The sequence below is a fragment of the Geotrypetes seraphini genome, chromosome 7 (assembly GCF_902459505.1).
Source record: "Geotrypetes seraphini chromosome 7, aGeoSer1.1, whole genome shotgun sequence".
NCBI classification, from domain to species: domain Eukaryota; kingdom Metazoa; phylum Chordata; class Amphibia; order Gymnophiona; family Dermophiidae; genus Geotrypetes; species Geotrypetes seraphini.
The window spans coordinates 67,219,451-67,239,953 of NC_047090.1; the positions used below are offsets into that span (position 1 = coordinate 67,219,451).

The 20,503-nt window shown below is 45.0% G+C and overlaps 1 protein-coding gene across 6 annotated transcripts in view; it reads right to left on the minus strand.

Moving 5' to 3' along the window:
- Positions 1 to 6,190: 6,190 nt before the first annotated feature.
- ARNTL2 (aryl hydrocarbon receptor nuclear translocator like 2) overlaps positions 6,191 to 20,503 on the minus strand; it is a 126,843-nt gene continuing 112,530 nt past the window's right edge. For 3 of the 6 annotated variants that reach the window (XM_033951978.1, XM_033951979.1, XM_033951975.1), the window contains one exon: positions 6,191 to 6,562. In XM_033951978.1, coding sequence (XP_033807869.1) covers positions 6,426 to 6,562 — 137 coding nt within the window. In that variant the 3' untranslated portion in view covers positions 6,191 to 6,425. Of the gene's footprint in view, positions 6,563 to 7,229; positions 7,343 to 20,503 lie in introns of those variants that run through there. The other 3 variants (XM_033951977.1, XR_004540118.1, XR_004540119.1) reach the window with 3 other exon arrangements.

Consider the following 20,503-nt stretch of genomic DNA (forward strand, 5'->3'; position numbering starts at 1 on the left):
CCCGCACCCCCACCCTGAAGGACCGCTCGCACCCCCACAGCCTCCCGACCCCCCCATCATGTAGAAGCTCCTACCAGTGTCCTGCTGCTTCCTCTTCCGGCGGTTCGCCCTTTCTCTAACGTCAAGCCCTCTTGCCCCGCCGACTCCCCGACACGATCGGGGCAAGAGGGAGCTCAAGCTCTCTTGCCCCAGTCAACTGCGGCACCCCTGACACGATCGGGGCAAGAGGGAGCTCAAGCCCTCTTGCCCCTGCCAACGGCGGCACCCCCGACACGATCGGGGCAAGAGGGAGCTCAAGCCCTCTTGCCCCCCGACACGATCGGGGCAAAAGGGAGCCCAAGCCCTCTTGCCCCGCCGACTCCCCGACAATATCGGGCCAGGAGGGAGCCCAAACCCTCCTGGCCACGGTGACCCCCTACCCCCCACCCCGCATTACATTACGGGCAGGAGGGATCCCAGGCCCTCCTGCCCTCGACGCAAGCCCCCCTCCCCCCAACGACCGCCCTCCCCAAAGAACCTCCGACCGCACCCCCCAGCCGACCCGCGACCCCCCTGGCCGACCCCCACGACACCCCCACCCCCCCTTCCCCGTACCTTTGTGTAGTTGGCCGGACAGACGGGAGCCAAACACGCCTGTCCGGCAGGCAGCCAACGACGGAATGGGGCCGGATTGGCCCATCCGTCCCAAAGCTCCGCCTACTGGTGGAGCCTAAGGCGCCTGGGCCAATCAGAATAGGTCCGGGAGCCTTAGGTCCCTCCTGGGGGCGGGGCCTTGGGCACATGGTCGGGTTGTGCCCATGTGCCTCAGGCCCCACCCCCAGGAGGGACCTAAGGCTACCAGGCCTATTCTGATTGGCCCAGGCGCCTTAGGCCCCACCAATAGGCGGAGCTTTGGGACGGATGGGCCAATCCGGCCTCATTCCGTCGTTGGCTGCCTGCCGGACAGGCGGGTTTGGCTCCCATCTGTCCGGCCAACTACACAAAGGTACGGGGAAGGGGGTGGGGGTGTTGTGGGGGTCGGCCAGAGGGGTCGCGGGTCAGCTGGGGGGGCGGTCGGAGGTTATTTGGGGGGGGGGGTCGTTGGGGGGAGGAGGGTTTGCGTCGAGGGCAGGAGGGCCTGGGATCCCTCCTGCCGTAATGTAGTGTGGGATGGGGGTAGGGGTCGCCGTGGCCAGGAGGGTTTGGGCTCCTTCCTGGCCCGATATTGTCGGGGAGTTGGGGAGTCGGCGGGGCAAGAGGGCTTGGGCTCCCTTTTGCCCCGATCGTGTCGGGGGGGCAAGAGGGCTTGAGCTCCCTCTTGCCCCGATCGTGTCGGGGGTACCGCGGTTGGCTGGGGCAAGAGGGCTAGGGCTCCCTTTTGACCCGATCGTGTCGGGGGGGCAAGAGGTCTTGAGCTCCCTCTTGCCCCGATCGTGTCGGGGGTGCCGCGGTTGGCTGGGGCAAGAGGGCTTGAGCTCCCTCTTGCCCCGATCGTGTCGGGGAGTTGGGGAGTCGGCGGGGCAAGAGGGCTTGGACTCCCTTTTGCCCCGATCGTGTTGGGGGGCAAGAGGACTTGAGCTCCCTCTTGCCCCGATCGTGTCGGGGGTGCCGCGGTTGGCTGGGGCAAGAGGGCTTGAGCTCCCTCTTGCCCCGATCGTGTCGGGGAGTCGGCGGGGCAAGAGGGATTGACGTTAGAGAAAGGGCGAACCGCTGGAAGAGGAAGCAGCGCAGGCGCAGGGCTCACGGAAGGGCCAGGACCGCCAAGAGAAAGCAGCAGGACACCGGTAGGAACTTCTACATGATGGGGGGGGGGGGGTCGGGAGGCTGTGGGGGTGCGAGCGGTCCTTCAGGGTGGGGGTGCGTGCGAGTGGTCCTTCGGGGTGGGGGTGCGAGCGGTCCAGCGGGGGGTGAATCGGACATCGGGGGGGGGGCATCAGGCTTTCAGGGTGGGGACAGGACTTCAAGGGGGAGAGGAGAGTCGGGGTGGCCAGAGGAGAGTCGGGGCGGGCGAAAGGAGAGTCGGGCAGCATGCGCGGTATACGGGTGTGCGCAGTATATAAAAATTTCTGTACATAAATTTGTGTTTTCCGCGCGCTATACCCGTGTGCGCGTTTTACACGGGTGCGCGTTATCTACGTGAAAATACGGTAGGTTTACTTTCTCAACAAATTTTCGGAAAATGTTAAACTCATTTATTTCAAAAATCTCCGATTGATTTTTCTGTTCCAAGTTAATATTTGGAGTAGAAATTACCTTTACTCTCTATTTGAATTGGGGAAATTTTGTTAACCAAGTCAAGCCCTTCTTGTAAGGGATGAATCGGTATATAAAACTAAAGATTGGATTGGATTCACCCCAGCTCTGCCTCAGGATCACCTCACCAGAAAATGCTGTGGCAATCAGAAGGGATATCAGTGGCATTTCGCATTTAAGTTCCACACAATATACCCTCCCGGTACACTGACTGGGGTTTAGCTCCTTTAGAATACAGTATTTATCCGTTTATCAATGCAGGGTCAAGTTTAAATTTACAGAGTAAAAATTAAACAAACAAAGCTAATTCTAAGCAATTTCTCTTTGAATAATATGTAGAAATAAAGAAAATCATAAAGGAAAAAAAAAAAAATAACTATTGGACTAACTTAAAAAATGAATGATAGAAGACAGATCTAGCTTGAAGAGCCCCTAGTAGAGCATTGTATGGCTTTAAATCAGGATTTTGAAGATTTAAAGTGTGTAGCTATAGATCATGTAAATGCTAATACTAGGACCGGAGGCAACATGGATTCACTAGAGGTAGGTTTTGTCAGACAAATCTGATCAATTTCTTTGACTTGGTGACCAGAGAATTGGTGACCAGAGAATTGGATAGAGGATATGCGCTAGATGTGGTGTATTTAGATTTTAGTAAAGTCTTTGACAGTGTTGCACACAGACATCTAATAAATAAACTGAGTACCCTTGGGATGGGTCCGAAAGTGACAGGCTGGATCAAGAACTGGTTGAGTAGAAGGTGACAGAGGGTAGTGATCAATAGAGATCGCTCTGAGGAAAGGGATGTTACAGTGGTGTGCCTCAAGGTTCTGTTCTTGAGTCTGTTCTTTTTAACATTTTTATAAACAATATTGCTGAAGGGTTGTCGGGTAAGATTTGCCTCTTTGCAGATGATACAAAAATCTGCAAAATAGAGTAGACATGCTGGATGATGTGAATAACATGAAAGAAAGACCTGGCGAAGCTTGAAGAATGGTCTGAAATTTGGCAGCTAAAATTTAGTGCTAAGAAATGCAAAGTCATACATTTGGCCTGCAAAACCCCAAGGGAACAGTTCAGTTTAGGGGGTGAAGAACTTATGTGCATGACAGAAGAGCGGAACTTGGGTGTGATTGTATGCAATGACAGTAGTCCCCTCCCTGAAAATTATTGGAACTCGATGACATGATCTAATCTAATCCTTAGGTTTGTATACCGCATCATCTCCACATTCGTAGAGCTCGACGCGGTTTACAGTAGGAGAAATAGGAAGGAACTACAACAGAGGGTTAGAGGTAGAAGTGTGAAGAAAATTTAGAGGACTTGGGATGCCAAGATATAAGAAGTTTCCTTGATTCCTAAGTTGGAGGGAGACTTACATTTTTTGAGAAAAGCCAGGTTTTCAGATGTTTGTGGAAAACTTGGAGAGAGCTCAAGTTCCGAAGAGGGGGGGGGGGTAAGGTTGTTCCAGAGCTCAGTGATTTTGAAGTGGAGGGAGATCCCTAGCTTTCCTGTGTGGGAAATGCCTTTTAGCGAGGGGAAGGATAGTTTTAATTTGTGGGAGGATCTGGTGGTATTAGGGTTTGAGGAATTCCAAGAAAGAGGGATAAAGGGAGGGAGGATACCATGTAGGATTTTGAAAGCTAAACAGCCGCATTTATAGTGGACCCTGGCGATTATCGGAAGCCAATGGAGCTTGGCCAGGAGCGGGGAGACATGGTCAAATTTACTTTTAGCGAAGATGAGCTTGGCCGTGGCATTCTGAATCCGTTGTAGTCTGTGGAGGTTTTTCTTAGTTAGGCTTAAATAGATAGAGTTGCAATAGTCCAATCTGGAGAGGATGATGGATTGGACAAGGAGGGTAAAATGTTTTTGATGGAAGCAGGATCTAACTTTCCTCAGCATGTGAAGGCTGAAAAAGCATTTTTTTACCAAGGATTGGAGTTGGTCATTGAAGGACAATGTGGAATCAATGATGATGCCCAAGACCTTGCTCGAGAACTCAAGCTGCAGAGAAGAGCCAGAGGGTAGTGGGATGGAGGTGGGTAGGTGATCTAGTTTTGGACCGAGCCAAAGAAGTCTTGTTTTGGACTCATTCAATTTCATTTGCACAGTGTGGGCCCAGGATTGTAGGTTCATTATATGATACGTTTTCGGTGATGGCTCTGCAACTTTGGAACACTTTGCCCAATATATAAGAGAGGAAAATGATCTTAACCATTTTAAAAATAACTTAGTTTCCTTTTTAAAGATACTTTTAATCTTTAAATTACGCTCAAATCTTAAATTAGTTACCCTCCAGGTTTATACTACTCCCTCTCTTAATGTTTTTTCCATCTATGATTCTTTTTTCTACTTTAAAGCATTGAATTGTAGTTCTATCCCTCCATTCCTCATGTATCGATTAGTCTGTAAGTTTGTCAGTCTAACCCATCATTTTTAAAATTTAAACGATATGTCTAAATATATGTTTTTCTTTTTTATTGTAACTTGCTTAGTAAATTTGAATAAACGATTCATCAAATTAGAATAAACTTGAAACTTAAGGTGGCCAAACAGGTTTAAAAGGTGACGGCGAAAGCTAGAAGGATGCTAGGTTGCATAGGGAGAGGTATGGTCAGGAGGAAAAAGGAGGTATTGATGCCTCTGTATAAGACTTTGGTGAAACCTCATTTAGAATATTGTATACAATTCTGGAGGTCACACCTTCAAAATATATAAAAAGGATTGAGTCAGTCCAGAGGAAGGCTGCTATAATGGTATGTGGTCTTCATCAAAAGGCATATAGGGACAGACTTAAAGATCTAAATCTGTATACTTTGAAAGAAAGGCGGAAGAGGGGAGATATGATAAGAGACATTTAAATACCTACGTAATGTAAATGTGCATGAGTCGAGTCTCTGCAATGAGAGGGCATAGGATGAAGTTAAGAGGTGATAGGCTCCGGAGTAATCTAAAGCAATACTTTTTTACAGAAAGGGTAGTAGAAGCATGGAACAGTCTCCCGGAAGGGGTGGTGGAGACAGACTGTGTCTGAATTCAAGAGGGCCTGGAATAGGCACGTAGGATCTCTCAGGGAGATAAAGAGATAATGGGCCATTTGGCCTTTATCTGCCATCATGTTTCTAAGGGGCTGACCCAGTAGGGTACATGTTTTGCAAGCTGATGATGACATGTTTCACTTAACTGTTCATCCCAAAACATACAATGCAGCATAATACTGTAAAGAACAGTTGGAGTCTTTATGGGCTGGATTCTGTAATGGGCACCTAAAAAAGATAGGTGCCTATTGCATGTCAACCACACTTAGGTGCCCATTACAGAATCATGCTTATCGGCACCTAACTTAAGACTTAGGTGCCTGTAATCCAGGCCAGTGTTTTAAAGGTCTACATTATAGATGCTTAAGTCCTTTAGATAATCGTGCCTATTGGCACTTAAGTCCTTCTCTGCCCCTAAACACACCTAGTTTGGAGTTAGGCACTAACTTTTGTAGAATCACACCTAAGAAGTTAGGCACTTATCTTCCAATTACTAATTAAGGCCCTCTTTTACTAAGCTGCGGTAGAGGTTTCTACCGTTTCCCGGGGCACTATATGCTCCGACGCTCATAGGAATTCTATGAGCATCACAGCATTCAGCGCTCTAGGCTGTGGTGGAAACTTGCAGTGTAGCCTAGTAAAAATAAATAAATAAATAAAAATAAGAGGGGGGGTTAGGTTAGTGCCTATCTTTAGGTGCCTATTATTTAGGCACCTTGTATAAAATTCCCCCCTATGTGAATAAGTAATTTTCACCGATTTTATAATAAAAATTTATGCAATTTGCTAATTACAGCATTTTAAAAAATTGGCCTATTTTCTTATAAAATTTATATCAAAACAATAGCTAATGCCAAGCAAATGTTGGAGGGTGTGCAGTACAAGTATAAAGTCTTTCCTTTGTAAGAAAAGTTCCATTTTTATCTCAGCACCAAAGTTTACTTGGGAAAACATCTTGAACATATAACATTGTATGGAAAGCTATGAATTCAGATAAAACCTTAAAAATACAGTACTTGGATAAACAACTGTGGTACATTAAGAACCTGATTCACTAAGCTTACCCTTCCCCCGACACGGATTGGAAGCAAAGTCTTAGTAAATCAGCCCTATAAGGCTGTTACCCTGCTAATTTTAAAATAATAAAATTCCTTAAAGTGTCCACGGCATATTACTAAGGTCTTCAGGATCAGCAAGACCTCCTTCAGCCTCTAAATAATTCATGAGAGCAGCCATTGTCGTTTCATCATTTTCAGACACAGGGTCGAAATTCAGTTCAGAATCATCATCTATAAAACATAAGAGGAAAATGCCCTCAAGTTAATGCCTTAAGGTTCCTTAAGTGTAAGCAAAAGTTTTCATTTTAAAGTCAGAAACAGGATACACATTTTCATGTACCTACATGATCAATACATGATCCTTGTAATACAAATATTTTGCATCTATTAGCCATAAATATCATCCCATTTGTGACATCAATAGTTACTAAATCCCTGACTGAAGTGATTTTTCCAGAAATATGTAAGCAAGTTATAGTTACTCCTATATTGAAAAAGAATGGATTGGATATTGACCAAATGTCTAGTTATAGGCCTATTTCAGTTGTCTCCTTTTTCAGAAAAGTGCTTGAAAAATTGGTTTTACAACAAATGGAAGAGTATGTGCAGAATCTTGGATGCCTAGATTCTTTCCAGTTTGGCTTCAGTAAGGCATGTGGTGTCGATTTACTGTTAATATCGGTGCTAGACATGTTGAAGGAATCTTTAGATGGACATTTGTCGTACTGTATGATTTCCCTTGATGTATCAGGTGCTTTTGATACAGTCAATTTGTCAGTGTTGTTGTGGGAATTCAGGAAGTGGTACTTGATCGACTTATTTCATATTTGACAGGAAGATCATTCTGTGTGAGAGGTGGACAAAATGTTTCGGAGAAGATGATAGTTAAGAGGCGTACCACAGGGGTCAGCAAGATCCGTGTTGTTCAACATTTATATGTCGACTTTAGGACTGGTTTTCCAGAATCTAGAGGTCCAATATAGAATATTTGCTGACATTCTATTTTTTTCCCTATAGACGAACAAAAACAAGACATTGAAGTTAGATTGAACCTATGTATGCAGGAAGTGTGTGGATGGATGTGAAAGCATGGATTACAACTAAATGTTAACAAGACTGAGATCACAATAGTGGGAGAAAATGCAGAGAACAATATGGTAAACTTTCTAGATGTGTTGGTGACTCGTATAGAAGTGAAAAAAAAAAAGGAGATGAACATCTTGGAGATCTGTTTAGACTCGGCACTCACAATGTTAAAACAGATTTTGAATACTGTTCAGCAGGGGTATGCACAATTATGTACCCTACACAGGTTAAAACCATTGCTAACACCTTATAATTTTAGAATGGTTGTACAAGGTCTAATTCTACCTAAATTGGATTACTGTAACTCTCTCTAATTGGGCTTAACAAAATCAAAGCTTAAAGCTTTACAGTTGTTAATGAATTCAGCAGCTAGACTGATTAGTGGCACTTCAAGGATGGAACACATTACTCCTATTCTCAAACAACTTCGCTGGTTACCTTTGCAACAATGGGTACACTATTAGGTGATCTCTAGTATACCAGGTTTTATACCAATTGGCTCCTTTCTGGTTTCAATCTTTGTGGAAGGTCTTTAGACCTAACAGAGCCTTGAAATCAGAAGGTGCAATGAAACTAATAGCAAGAATGGAAAAAGGAGTGAGAAGCGGGAGCAGCGGAGACAGAGCGGGAGCAGTGACCAGAGCACAAGGGCGTGGTAGCGAGCTCTGCCCCTCCCTCCTCCACATTGCACCATTGAGCAAGTTGGAAAGCTAATGAACACTTTTGTTTTTAACTTTTCTTCGGGCTTGCTCTAACTTCCACCCACCTACCTCTGACTACTCTGCCTCCCACCTTGCACCGCCGGGAGCAGCAGAGACAAAGCGGGAGCAGTGACCGGAGCACAAGGGCATGAGAGCTAGCTCCGCCCCTCCCCCCTGCATGTTGCACCCATACTCCCTCTCAACTGGACACAACATAAGATCAACCACCTATTCTTAGATAACCACAGAAAAACCCCAAAGAACCAGTCACAGCACAGGATCAATAACATAATCTCAAAACCTCCCCCCTAGCACCAATATGAAGAAAAATCAACAAACACTCACCCAGGTTATCCTACTGATAATCCTCCTCATTACCAACTGGAAGGTAGTAGCGACTAACATATCCACTCCTCCCACTAGCTCAATCTTGAATAATATCCGACACCACAACAGGAGAATTCTAACAATCAGAAGCACTAACCACCATACCAGCTGTCAACACCCCATCTCCACAACATGAGAAAGAAGATCTATGCACCCCAAGACCAAACCTAAATCACTCATCTACCCTAAAACATCTCACAACCATCAAACAGAAATCACCACACTAACATGTGCCTACCAAAACATCAGAGTCTTAGGCCCAAAAATAGAACATATAAAAAACGAGAACCTAGACTGCCTCTTCCTTACAGAAACTGGTTAACATCAGACACAGAACCCAGAATAACGAAAGTCTGCCCTCAGGGATACAAAATAACAGTGTCTTGCAGAGAGAAAAAAAGAGGAGGACTTGCAATTATTTTCAAAGACTCCCTAACCCTAAACATTCTCGAAAAAACATCCACCCCACACATGGATCTTCTAGCATGCCAACTCTCAAGCATCACACAAAAAAACACACTAAATTGCATGCTCTGCTACATACTGCCGGGAAACTGGACCACAGTAAGATCTGAATTTAAAAACTTCATATATCAAAACTCACTCACAGCAGCACACAACCTTATCCTAGGAGATACAAACCTACATCTTGAAGACAAAACATCCAAACCAGCTGATAACCTTCTATCATTCCTCGACGCCTTATCCTACCGAATCTTAAATCCACAAACTACCCATGAGAAAGGACACCAACTTGACATCGCTGCCTTCATGATCCATCAACCAACCACTTCAGAAATTCAAACATCTAATGGAACCTGGTCCCCTTCCCTGTGGTCAGACCACTACACATACACTTTCAACATAATCTGGACCAAAAACCAAAAAAATAACCTACACCTCACCCAAGCACATCGAGCCCACCAAATTTTGGACTAAAATAGATGAATTAATCCTGGAATGCAACCCCAAGGACTTCATTTCACATTGGTGCAATTTGAGTGATAACACCCTTGATGAGCTAGCCCCATCACAAACCAAAACTAGAACCAGCAGACGATCTGACCAATGGTTTGACAATGATCTACTCCTACTCAAAGACAATGTAGAAGACTAGAAAGAAAATGGAGAAAAAAATAACCTAGAACACACGAAAATCACCTGGAAAAAAATTAACAAACAATACAAAATACAACTAAAGGATTAAGAGGAAAACATACTACACCAATCTAATTGGGAAAGAAACCCAAGACACCAAAAAACTATTCCAAATATTAAAACTAACAGACACCAAATCCCTCATGACCACTAACATTACCCTCCTCCCTCAGCCACCCTCTTAGCAGAACACTTCAAGAATAAAATCACAAATGCAGAGCTACCCTCAACTGTACTCCATCTCACCTAATTGAATTCACAATATTCCCCACTGAAAAAGATTCAACAGCCGCAGACAGATCTTGGTCCCAATTCCCCAATATACAATGGCCCAAATTCAACAAACTCTACAAAAAGTACAGCCACGCATCCTGTGACCTCAACCACTGCCCACCATATCTCCTAACAACGTCCAGTACAAAATTCCATACTTTACTCCTTTAATGGATACAAAACATGCTCACAGATGGCCTTTTCCCAACTAACCTCAGTGAAATCATCATCATCCTGATCCTTAAAGACCCTAAAGGACCAACTGACCAATCTTCCAACTAAAGACCCATCGCCTCAATCCCTCTATACATCAAACTAATAGAAGGACTAGTAGCTAAACTCCTCACCACCTACCTAGAAAATAACAACATACTTCACCCCACACAATCTGGCTTCAGAACCAACTTCAGCACAAAGACATTACTAGGTTCCCTTATGGACACAGTTAGACAACACCTCAGCACTGGAAAAATAATGCTTCTCATACAACTGGACCTAACCGCATTTGACCTGGTAGACCATAACATACTACTGCAAATTTTAGACACAATAGGTATCTCAAACAGTGTACTCTCATGGTTTGAGGGTTTCCTAAAATCCAGAACATACAGAGTTAAATCAGATAAAGAAAAATCTGAACCTTGGTCCAACCCATGTGGAGTACCACAAGGATCCCCTCTAACTCCTACTCTATTCAACCTATATACTGCCTCCCTCGGAACATACATGGAAAAACTAGGCATAACCTCCTACAGTTATGCAGACGACTTCACCATCCTCATACCTTTTGATCAAGTTTCATTTATATTTGATTAATCGCTTAATTAAAATTGTTTCTAAGCAAATTACAATATATAAAAGTAACATATAATTAAACATAAAAATAAAAAATAACATATAAGATATTATAAAACTAGCAATTTATACAATGAATACAATTTTAAAAAAAAAGGAAAGGATTTACATAACAAGTATATATGATGAGCTAATAAATTTATACAATGATGAAAAAGATATAAATATAAAAAAGGAAGAGTTAGGAAAAAAAGCGTGGAAAAAAAGCGTGGAAAAGAAGAAGAAAGGGAAAGAGGAAGAGCTCAAAAGTAATTTATAAGTTGAAAGCATCCTTAAATAAAAAGCTTTTTAAATTCGATTAAGTTATTTTCATCTCTTTATCTGTAAAGGTAATGAATTCCAGAGTTGCGGTGCTGATACAGAGAACATATCTTGTCGACGGGTTCCAATAATTTTTAGGGAGGGAATCGTTAAGAGTTTATGGTTGGTTGATCGAAGAGAACATGAGGTACTATATGGAATAAGTACTTTATTTATGAATTGAGGCTCATTAGTATCAAGAGTTTTAAATGTCAGTAATAAAAATTTATAAGTAATACGATGATTGATGGGGAGCCAATGAGATTTAATCAGAAAGGGAGTGACATGATCATATTTTTTACCTTTATAAATAAGTTTAATGGCAGTATTTTATTATTATTATTATTCTTTATTCTTATATACCGCCATACCCAGTGAGTTCTAGGCGGTTTACATCAATTAGCAAATGATCTGCATTGAATAGCAGATTTACAACAAAATTAGAAGTAGGTTTACAAAATTAGAAGCAGATTTACAGCATAATTAGAAGTATTTTTAACAGCAAATTGCAGGCTGAATTACGATAAATTACAGTGATTTGCCGCAGTCAGCCGTGAAATTACAGCGATTCTTAACTGTCTGCAAAGAGGGCAGGTTTACAACAATATTACAGAAATTGCAGGTTTGATCGAGCTAGGTAGGGGAGGTAGAGAGTGGGGGAGGGAGGGACTGGTGAAGGAGGAAGGGGGCAGGGGTGGGGTAAGTGTCATGTGAGGTGAATGGATTATTAAGGGTCGTGTTTGCTGAAAAGGTACGTTTTTAGTAGTTTTCTGAATGATAGGTAAGTGGGGGCCTCGAGTATCATCTGTGCTAGCCATGGGTTCGACTTGGCTGCTTGGAAGGCAAAAGTTCTATCAAGGAATCTTTTGAGAGGACAGTGTTTAGGCGAAGGGAAGGCGAACAATTGAGTTCTCCGTGATGTCCTGTTGCTGCAGTAAAGGTTAAAGTGTGTGTTTATGTAACTTGGGGAGGAGCCGTTAACCGATTTGTAGCAGAAGCATGCAAATTTAAAAAGAATTCTAGATTCAAATGGTAGCCAGTGTAGTTGGTGATAGAAAGGGGTGACATGTTCCCATTTCTTTAGGCCAAAGATGAGGCGCACCGCGGTATTTTGGACTATTTTTAGTCTCCTGGTAGTTTTCTTAGTGGCGTTAAGGTAGATGATATTGCAGTAGTCGAGGATGCTGAGGATGGAGGATTGTACAAGTAGGCGGAATGCATTGTCATAGAAGTGTTTTTTTATGGTGCGAAGTTTCCAAAGTACCGAGAAGCTTTTCCTAATTATGAGGTCGGTATGGTTATCTAGAGATAAGTTTTTGTCCAGCGTGACTCCCAGAATTTTTATGGTCGGATCAAGGGGGAAGGTCTTTCCTTTTAGTTGAATTGTGGTTTCCTTAATTTTATCTTTGGGGGAGGCTAGGAAAAATTTTGTTTTGTCTGGGTTTAATTTCAGTCTGAATGAAAGCATCCAGAGTTCTATCTGGTTGAGAGTGTTTGAGATATGGTCAAGTAGTTCTTGTGAAAAGTTGGTTAATGGGATGGTTATTGTGATATCGTCTGCATAAATGAAGAATTTGAGATTTAGGTTGTGTAAGAGTTTACCTAGTGAGGCTAGGTATATGTTGAATAGGATGGGGGATAGGGGGGAGCCCTGTGGGACCCCGCAGGTGTTGTCCCAGCAGTATGAGAAAGAGTTATTCTTGAGTACCTTGTATGATCTATTTTGTAGGAACCCCTGAAACCAATTGAGGACCTGGTCTGAGATGGCTATGTGCGCTAGGCATTCCAGGAGAATGGTGTGGTCGACCAGATCAAAAGCACTGCTCAGGTCGAGTTGTATGATCAGGGCACTTGAGCCCTGACTGAAGAGTGTGAGGAGGTGGTCGAGAAGGGAGGCTATGATGGTTTCAGTGCTGTGGTCCGCACGAAATCCTGATTGGTTGTCACTTAGAATGTTGAATTTTTCAAGGTATGCGGAAAGTTCCGCTTTTACCAACCCTTCCGCTATTTTGGTAAATAGGGGGATGCTGGCGATCGGCCTATAATTAGATGGGGAATTTGGTGGTTCTTTCTCATTTTTTAAAATTGGGGTGATCATTATTTGACCCTGCTCCGACGGGAAGTTACCTTTGGATAGTAGGTAATTAACCCATGTCATCATTTTTGCTTTAAAATGGGGGGGGGGGGCCGTTCTCATGATTTTTGGTGGGCATGTGTCCAGATGGCAGTAGGAGTGAGTATACTTGTTGTAGTAAGTATTGAAGGTTTGCCAATCGGTTACTGCGAATTGTTTCCAACTAAGGTCGACTTTGGCTCCCGGGTCTGGGTTTGGTGGATTCATGTCTGTGAGGATGGGGAAGAGCTCGAGGGGGTTGGGGCTGGCTGGTAGAGTTGTTCTTATTTTTTGGATCTTGGTATTGAAGAAGTCGGCAAGGGTGTTGGCGGTTAAGGTGGCTTCTTCGTGTAGGTTTGTGTAGGTTTCTATGTTGTATAGATCGTTGACCAATCTGAAGAGGTTATTGCTATTGGTTTTAGGATTACCGATTTTGTGGGAGTAGAATTTTTTTCTTTTTTCACTAGTGAGGGTTTTGTACTGTTTTAATTTTTGTCTCCATGCCAGTCTGTGTTCTAGCGTTCCGGATTTTTGCCATGATCTTTCGGCTTTTCTGAGAACCTTCTTGCATTGCAGCAGTTCAGAATCGAACCAGCCCTCTTGGTTGGGGGTTCTTATTCTGCGGGTTTTTTTGGGGGCAATCTCGTTTAGTATATTGGTACTATCTTGTATCCAGGAGGTCATGATTTGTTCCGTATCTTCTATTGGATTGGTGTTGATTTCGAAGTGGGACCAGAATTCCATTGGGTCAATCTTACCTCTGGTATTGTGGGTTTTGACGGTTCTTGTTTTTTCGCTTTTAGGAGGTTTAAGTTGGCATCCAATGGTGAAGCTACATAGGCGGTGATCGGACCAAAGGGAGTCTGACCAGTTGCCTTGTTTCCAATAAAAAGTGGGATTGGTCTGTTCCTTGGAGGATAGAGTTACCAGGTCTAACTGATGTCCTCTTTGGTGGGTTTTGATCGGGGGGTGTTTGTCAAAGCCTAGTTGTGAGAGCAGTGACCAGAAGTCCGCGGTTTCAGGTTGGTCAGTTTGCTCGAGGTGTATGTTGATGTCCCCACACAGTAGGTTGTATGGGCTTGTTAGAGAATTGGTAAGAAGTGATTCAGCGAAGTCGTCTTTGGTCGTGGTCCATTTTTTGGGGGGTATGTAAAATAAAGTGATGGTTAGTGAGGAGGGCAGAGATGTTGATGCTAGGGCGATGGTTAGAATTTCGGAGTTAGGTGAAGAGGTTGTGTTAAGAACGGAAGCATTGAGATGGTCTCGGAAGATTATTGCTAGTCCTCCTCCTCTTCCCCATGTTCTGGCTAGGGAGAGTATCTTGAATCTTGGTGGTAGACAATCTTTAATAATGATGTCTTTGTCTGAAAGCAACCAGGTTTCTGTGAGAAGGACAAAGTCGGGGTTGTTTTCAGTTAGCCAGTCTTTGATTAGTGTGGATTTATTCCTCATAGATCTGATATTCAGGTAAAAGCCCTGCAGGGACTGATGGTTGGTGTGATTGGGTGGGGAGTAGTGGGAGTACGCCAGTTTTTTTAGGGTTCTTAGTTTTTTTGGGTGGGGCTTGGTCGGTTTGTAGTGGTGAGGGGGGTTGTTGGGCAAGTGGGCGTGCGGGTGGTCTTGTGTGGTGTTGAGAGTGTATGTAGTGGTTCTGGGTTTTACCGATCGGTGCAGCGTGATGTGGATGGGAATGGGGGATGCATTGGAGTTGTCTGCGTTGCAGAGCCTGGAAGAGAGCAAGAGGAGTATAAGTAGAGCTACGCATTGTTGTGTATTTGGCTTGGCCATTGTGAGGGGCTCGTCCTAGCTGTGGTTGGAGACGTTGGGGAGTTTCCTGCGATTGAGGTCAGGATTAGTGCAAGGGGGGAAAAACGGAAGTTGGGGTTTCTAGATTAGTGGGTCAAAGGGCGGTTTAGTAGATTCCTGTAAGATGTCCTGAAGGTTAAGCAATGTAACAAGGATAAACAAAGTGGTTTCAATACAGTGGTGCTATGATCTGTATAGGTCCGGCAGGGTTATACACTAGAGTTTTATGTAACAGTAAAACTTATCCGGATTGGGGGTATCAGGGTTATATCCACGAGACCCGGAGTCGGTGCTGTTGGATCTGTCTCGTGGGAAGGAGTTCCTTTTAGGGTTGAGACGGTTGTGTCTTTGTCGGAGTGCTGGGGCTGTGACTGTAGTGGCGATCTGTGGTTGTCTCTGTGGTCTGGGCAGGCTCTGTGGTCGGTGGGCTGGTATCGGAGGCTGCCTGTGCGGGTGTCTCCCGCAGGTGCTTCGCGGTTGGGTTCCTGCTGGTTCGGGAGGGGTGTCCGGCTGAGCAGGGTCGATTCTTGGCGGTATGTGGTCCACCGAGCTGCGTCGGGAGAGGGGCGGAGCAGTGCTTTCACGCTCCTCACGACTCGGGCCGGGGGTCTCCTCTGTGGCTTTGGCGGTACCTGCTGGTTCCCGTCGTTCTCTCCGGCGCGATGCCCAACAGGTTTGCTTGAATTTTTCAGATCACCGCAGCCTCCCGTAAGAGCGAGAGAGAGCAACGTGAAAAGAAGAGAGAGGAGATGGCAGCCCAGTTGTTAGTAGGCTGGGTGTTGCTGGGATCCGGGTGAGGGGATCGGGCTCGCCAGGTACAGGAGTCGTTCGCAGTCGCTTTGCAAAGGCGCGTGCTAAGGCGCACGCGCCTTAGACGTGCGCCTTCGACGGCACGCCGAACGGCTGCACGCCGTTGGCGCGGCGGCTTTGAGGCGTCGGGTTCGGGAGGGGGGCGGAGCGGGGCTCACACGCTCCTCTCCTGCTGGTGTCCGGCTGAAGAAGGCCGCTCTCCGGGGGCGCGGCGGCTTTGAGGCGTCGGGTTCGGGAGGGGGGCGGAGCGGGGCTCACACGCTCCTCTCCTGCTGGTGCCCGGCTGAAGAAGGCCGCTCTCCGGGGGCGCGGCGGCTTTGAGGCGTCGGGTTCGGGAGGGGGGCGGAGCGGGGCTCACACGCTCCTCTCCTGCTGGTGCCCGGCTGAAGAAGGCCGCTCTCCGGGGGCGCGGCGGCTTTGAGGCGTCGGGTTCGGGAGGGGGGCGGAGCGGGGCTCACACGCTCCTCTCCTGCTGGTGCCCGGCTGAAGAAGGCCGCTCTCCGGGGGTGCGGCGGCTTTGAGGCGTCGGGTTCGGGAGGGGGGCGGAGCGGGGCTCACACGCTCCTCTCCTGCTGGTGCCCGGCTGAAGAAGGCCGCTCTCCGGGGGCGCGGCGGCTTTGAGGCGTCGGGTTCGGGAGGGGGGCGGAGCGGGGCTCACACGCTCCTCTCCTGCTGGTGCCCGGCTGAAGAAGGCCGCTCTCCGGGGGCGCGGCGGCTTTGAGGCGTCGGGTTTCTTTTCTTTTTGTGTAATATTTAACAATAGAGAATTGCAATAATCAAGTTTAGAAATGATTAATGAGTGAAGTAGAATATTTAGGGATTTTGGTTCTAAAAACTTTGAAATTGACCGAATTAAACGAAGTCTAAAGAAGCATGATTTAACAGTATTATTTATATGATCATGGTAGGAAAGGTTGTTGTCAATAATGACACCAAGGCTTTTTAAAGATGATACAATCTCAATAGAAATATTGTCGAGAATGAAAGGAGCACACAGATTAATTCCTTGTTTCCAAGTGAATAGTAAAGCCTTAGTCTTTTGTACGTTTAGGGCTAACATATGAGAGGTAAGCCATTGTTGAACTTTTTCTAATTTTAAATTAATTTGTTGTAATTCTTCTTTATTTTCTGGATCTATTGGGTGAATGATTTGTATGTCATCTGCATAACTAAAAGTGGTAAATCCTATTGATTGACATAAAGTCAATAGAGGAGATAAAAAAATATCGAATAGTAAAGGTGATAAAATAGATCCTTGTGGGATACCATAATTAAGAGTGTAAGGCTTAGAAGTAGAATTATTAAAAGTAACATCATATATCTAGATTTCCAAAAAGCCTTTGACAAGGTGCCCCATGAACGTCTACTCCGGAAACTGAAGAACCATGGGGTGGAAGGAGACGTACATAGATGGATCAGAAACTGGTTGGAGGGTAGAAAACAAAGGGTAGGAGTGAAGGGTCACTACTCCGACTGGAGGAGGGTCACGAGTGGTGTCCCGCAGGGCTCGGTGCTCGGGCCGCTGCTATTTAATATCTTCATAAATGATCTAGAAACAGGAACGAAGTGCGAGATAATAAAATTTGCGGACGACACCAAACTATTTAATGGAGCTCGGACTACAGAGGACTGCGAAAAGTTGCAAAGGGACTTGAACAAATTAGAAGAATGGGCGGCGAAATGGCAGATGAAGTTCAACATTGAAAAATGTAAAGTATTACATGTGGGGAGCAGAAACTCGAGGTACAACTATACAATGGGAGGGATGTTATTGAATAAGAGTACCCAGGAAAGGGACTTGGGGGTAATGGTGGACATGACAATGAAGCCGTCGGCACAGTGTGCAGCGGCCGCTAAGAGAGCGAATAGAATGCTTGGTATAATCAAAAAGGGTATTACAGCCAGAACGAAAGAAGTTATCCTGCCATTGTATCGGGCGATGGTGCGCCCGCATTTGGAGTACTGCGTCCAATATTGGTCGCCGTATCTTAAGAAGGATATGGCATTAGTCGAGAGGGTTCAAAGGAGAGCAACACGTCTGATAATAGGTATGGAAAACCTGTCATATTCTGAGAGATTGGAGAAGCTGGGTCTCTTTTCCCTGGAGAAGAGGAGACTTAGAGGGGATATGATAGAGACTTACAAGATCATGAAGGGCATAGAGAGAGTAGAGAGGGACAGATTCTTCGAACTTTCGAAAAATAAGAGAACAAGAGGGCATTCGGAAAAGTTGAAAGGGGACAGATTCAAAACAAATACTAGGAAGTTCTTCTTTACCCAACGTGTGGTGGACACCTGGAATGCGCTTCCAGAGGACGTTATAAGGCAGAGTACGGTACTGGGGTTCAAGAAAGGATTGGACAAATTCCTACTGGAAATGGGGATAGAGGGGTATAGATAGAAGATTACTGCACAGGTCCTGGACCTGTTGGGCCGCCGCGTGAGCGGACTGCTGGGCACGATGGACCTCGGGTCTGACCCAGCAGAGGCATTTCTTATGTTCTTATGTTCTTATGTTAACTGTTGATGAACGATTAGACAAAAACGATTTAAACCAGTGGTCTCAAACTCAAACCCTTTGCGGGGGCCACATTTTGGATTTGTAGGTACTTGGAGGGTCGCAGAAAAAATAGTTAATGTCTTATTAAAGAAATGACAATTTTGCATGAGGTAAACTCTTTAGTTTATAAAACTTTCCTTTAACAGTTAAAAGGAAAGATATATAAACTATAAAGAGTTTTACCTCATGCAAAATTGTCATTTCTTTAATAAGACATTAACTATTTTTTCTGCGGCCCTCCAAGTACTCTATTTTTTTCTGCAGCACTCACATTTAAAGTTCAATATCTTTTCTTTCTCAAAACTGGCACATTTCAATCACTAAATTGAAAATAAAATCATTTTCCTACCTTTGTTTGGTAATTTCATCAGTCTCTGGTTGCACTTTATTCTTCTGACTGTGCATCCAATACTTCTTCCCTTCTTTCAGCCTCCTGTATGCTTCCTCTCCTCCAGACCTCATTCCCTCCCCCAACTTTTTCTTTCTTTCTCTATGTCTGTCTTTCTCTGATTTCGTGCCCCATTTTTTGCTTTGTTTCTGGTTCCCTGTCCCTCCTCCTTCTTTCTTCCTTCCTCCGTGCCCCATTTTTTGCTTTTTTTTCTGGCTCCCTGTCCCCACCCCACCTTCTTTCTTTCTTCCTTCCTTCCTGCCCTCCCCTATGCCACCGCCGCCACGGAATAGGCTGCTGCCGCTGCCTCTGCCGCTATCGGGAACAGGCCGAGATCTCCCTGCTTCTCTTCTGCACGGGGCCGACCAACTCTCGCCGCCCAACGTCAATTCTAACGTTAGAAAGGACATTCCGGGCAGCCAGGCAGCGATTGGCTAGCCAGAACGTCCTCTCGATATCAGAATTGATGTCGGGCTGCGAGCGTTGGTCGGCCCCGCAGGGAAGAGAAGCAGGGAGATCAAAGAACACGGTGCTGGCCTGATCCCCGATGGCAGCAGTGAGAAGGGAAGGGGAGCAGGTTGGGCACCACTGCTCTAGACGAGCCGCGAGCCGCACTCTAGGGAGAACGGTGGACCGCCCCCCCCCTTGGTACGCCACTGGAGCAGCAGCGTGTCTGGCCGGCTGGTTCGTTCAAAGCCGCGGGTGGCGGCTCCTTGCGAGATCCGTGCCTGCGTCTGAAGCCTCTCTGATGTTGTGACATCAGAGAGGATTCCGATGCAGGAGTGGATAGCGCAAGGAGCCGCCAACCCGCGGCTTTTAACGAACGAGCCGGCTGCTGCTCCAAAAGGAAGAGAATGATGCCTCCAAACCGGGGGCGGAAATAAAACCTGGAGAGCCACATGCGGCTCGTGGGCCGCGTGTTTGAGACCGCTGATTTAAACCAATCAAATATTTGATCACAAATTCCAATGGCTTTTAATCTATTGAGAAGTAATTCGTGATCAATGGTGTCAAATGCGGCAGACAAGTCTAATGAAAAAAGGATAATATACTTGTGATAATCTAAATAATAATGTATATTTTTAGTTAAACCAATCAATGAGTATTCTGTAGAATGATATTTCCTAAATCCTGTTTGATTTGGATAGATAACATTGGTTGATTCTACAAAATCCGATAGTTGTTCAAATACTATTCGTTCCGTCAATTTTGCTAGAAAAGGTAGATTAGCTATAGGATCATCCAAATTAGATTTGTGATCTTTTATTATTGGCAAAATGATGGCAGTTTTCCAAGGAGAAGGCACTAAACTAAATTTAAGGCTATTTGTGATGAAGGAATGTATAAATAAACCAAAACATGAGAAAATTTTTTTTAGAATAAGTGGAGGAATGAGTTCTGAACGAGACCCCTTTAAATTAACTCTTTGAAAGAGATGTTCTATTTCATCTAATGAAGGAAGTTTGAAAGTAGAACATTTAGCAGTAGGAAGAAATCCTTCAGTAGGAGAATTAGAGATATCATTATACGATATACAGCCAAGTTTATTCCGAATATTACTGATTTTGTTGCAGAAAAAGTCCGCAAGGTCTTGAGCTGATAGACTATTTTCAATCTTGTTGTCTTGCTTTTGTGAGATAGGAGAAATAGATTTTAGAATAGCATAAAGAATTGATGGATTTTTTACCTTTAAAATTTTTGAGGCGTAGTAGTTACTTTTTGCAGAATTGATTTT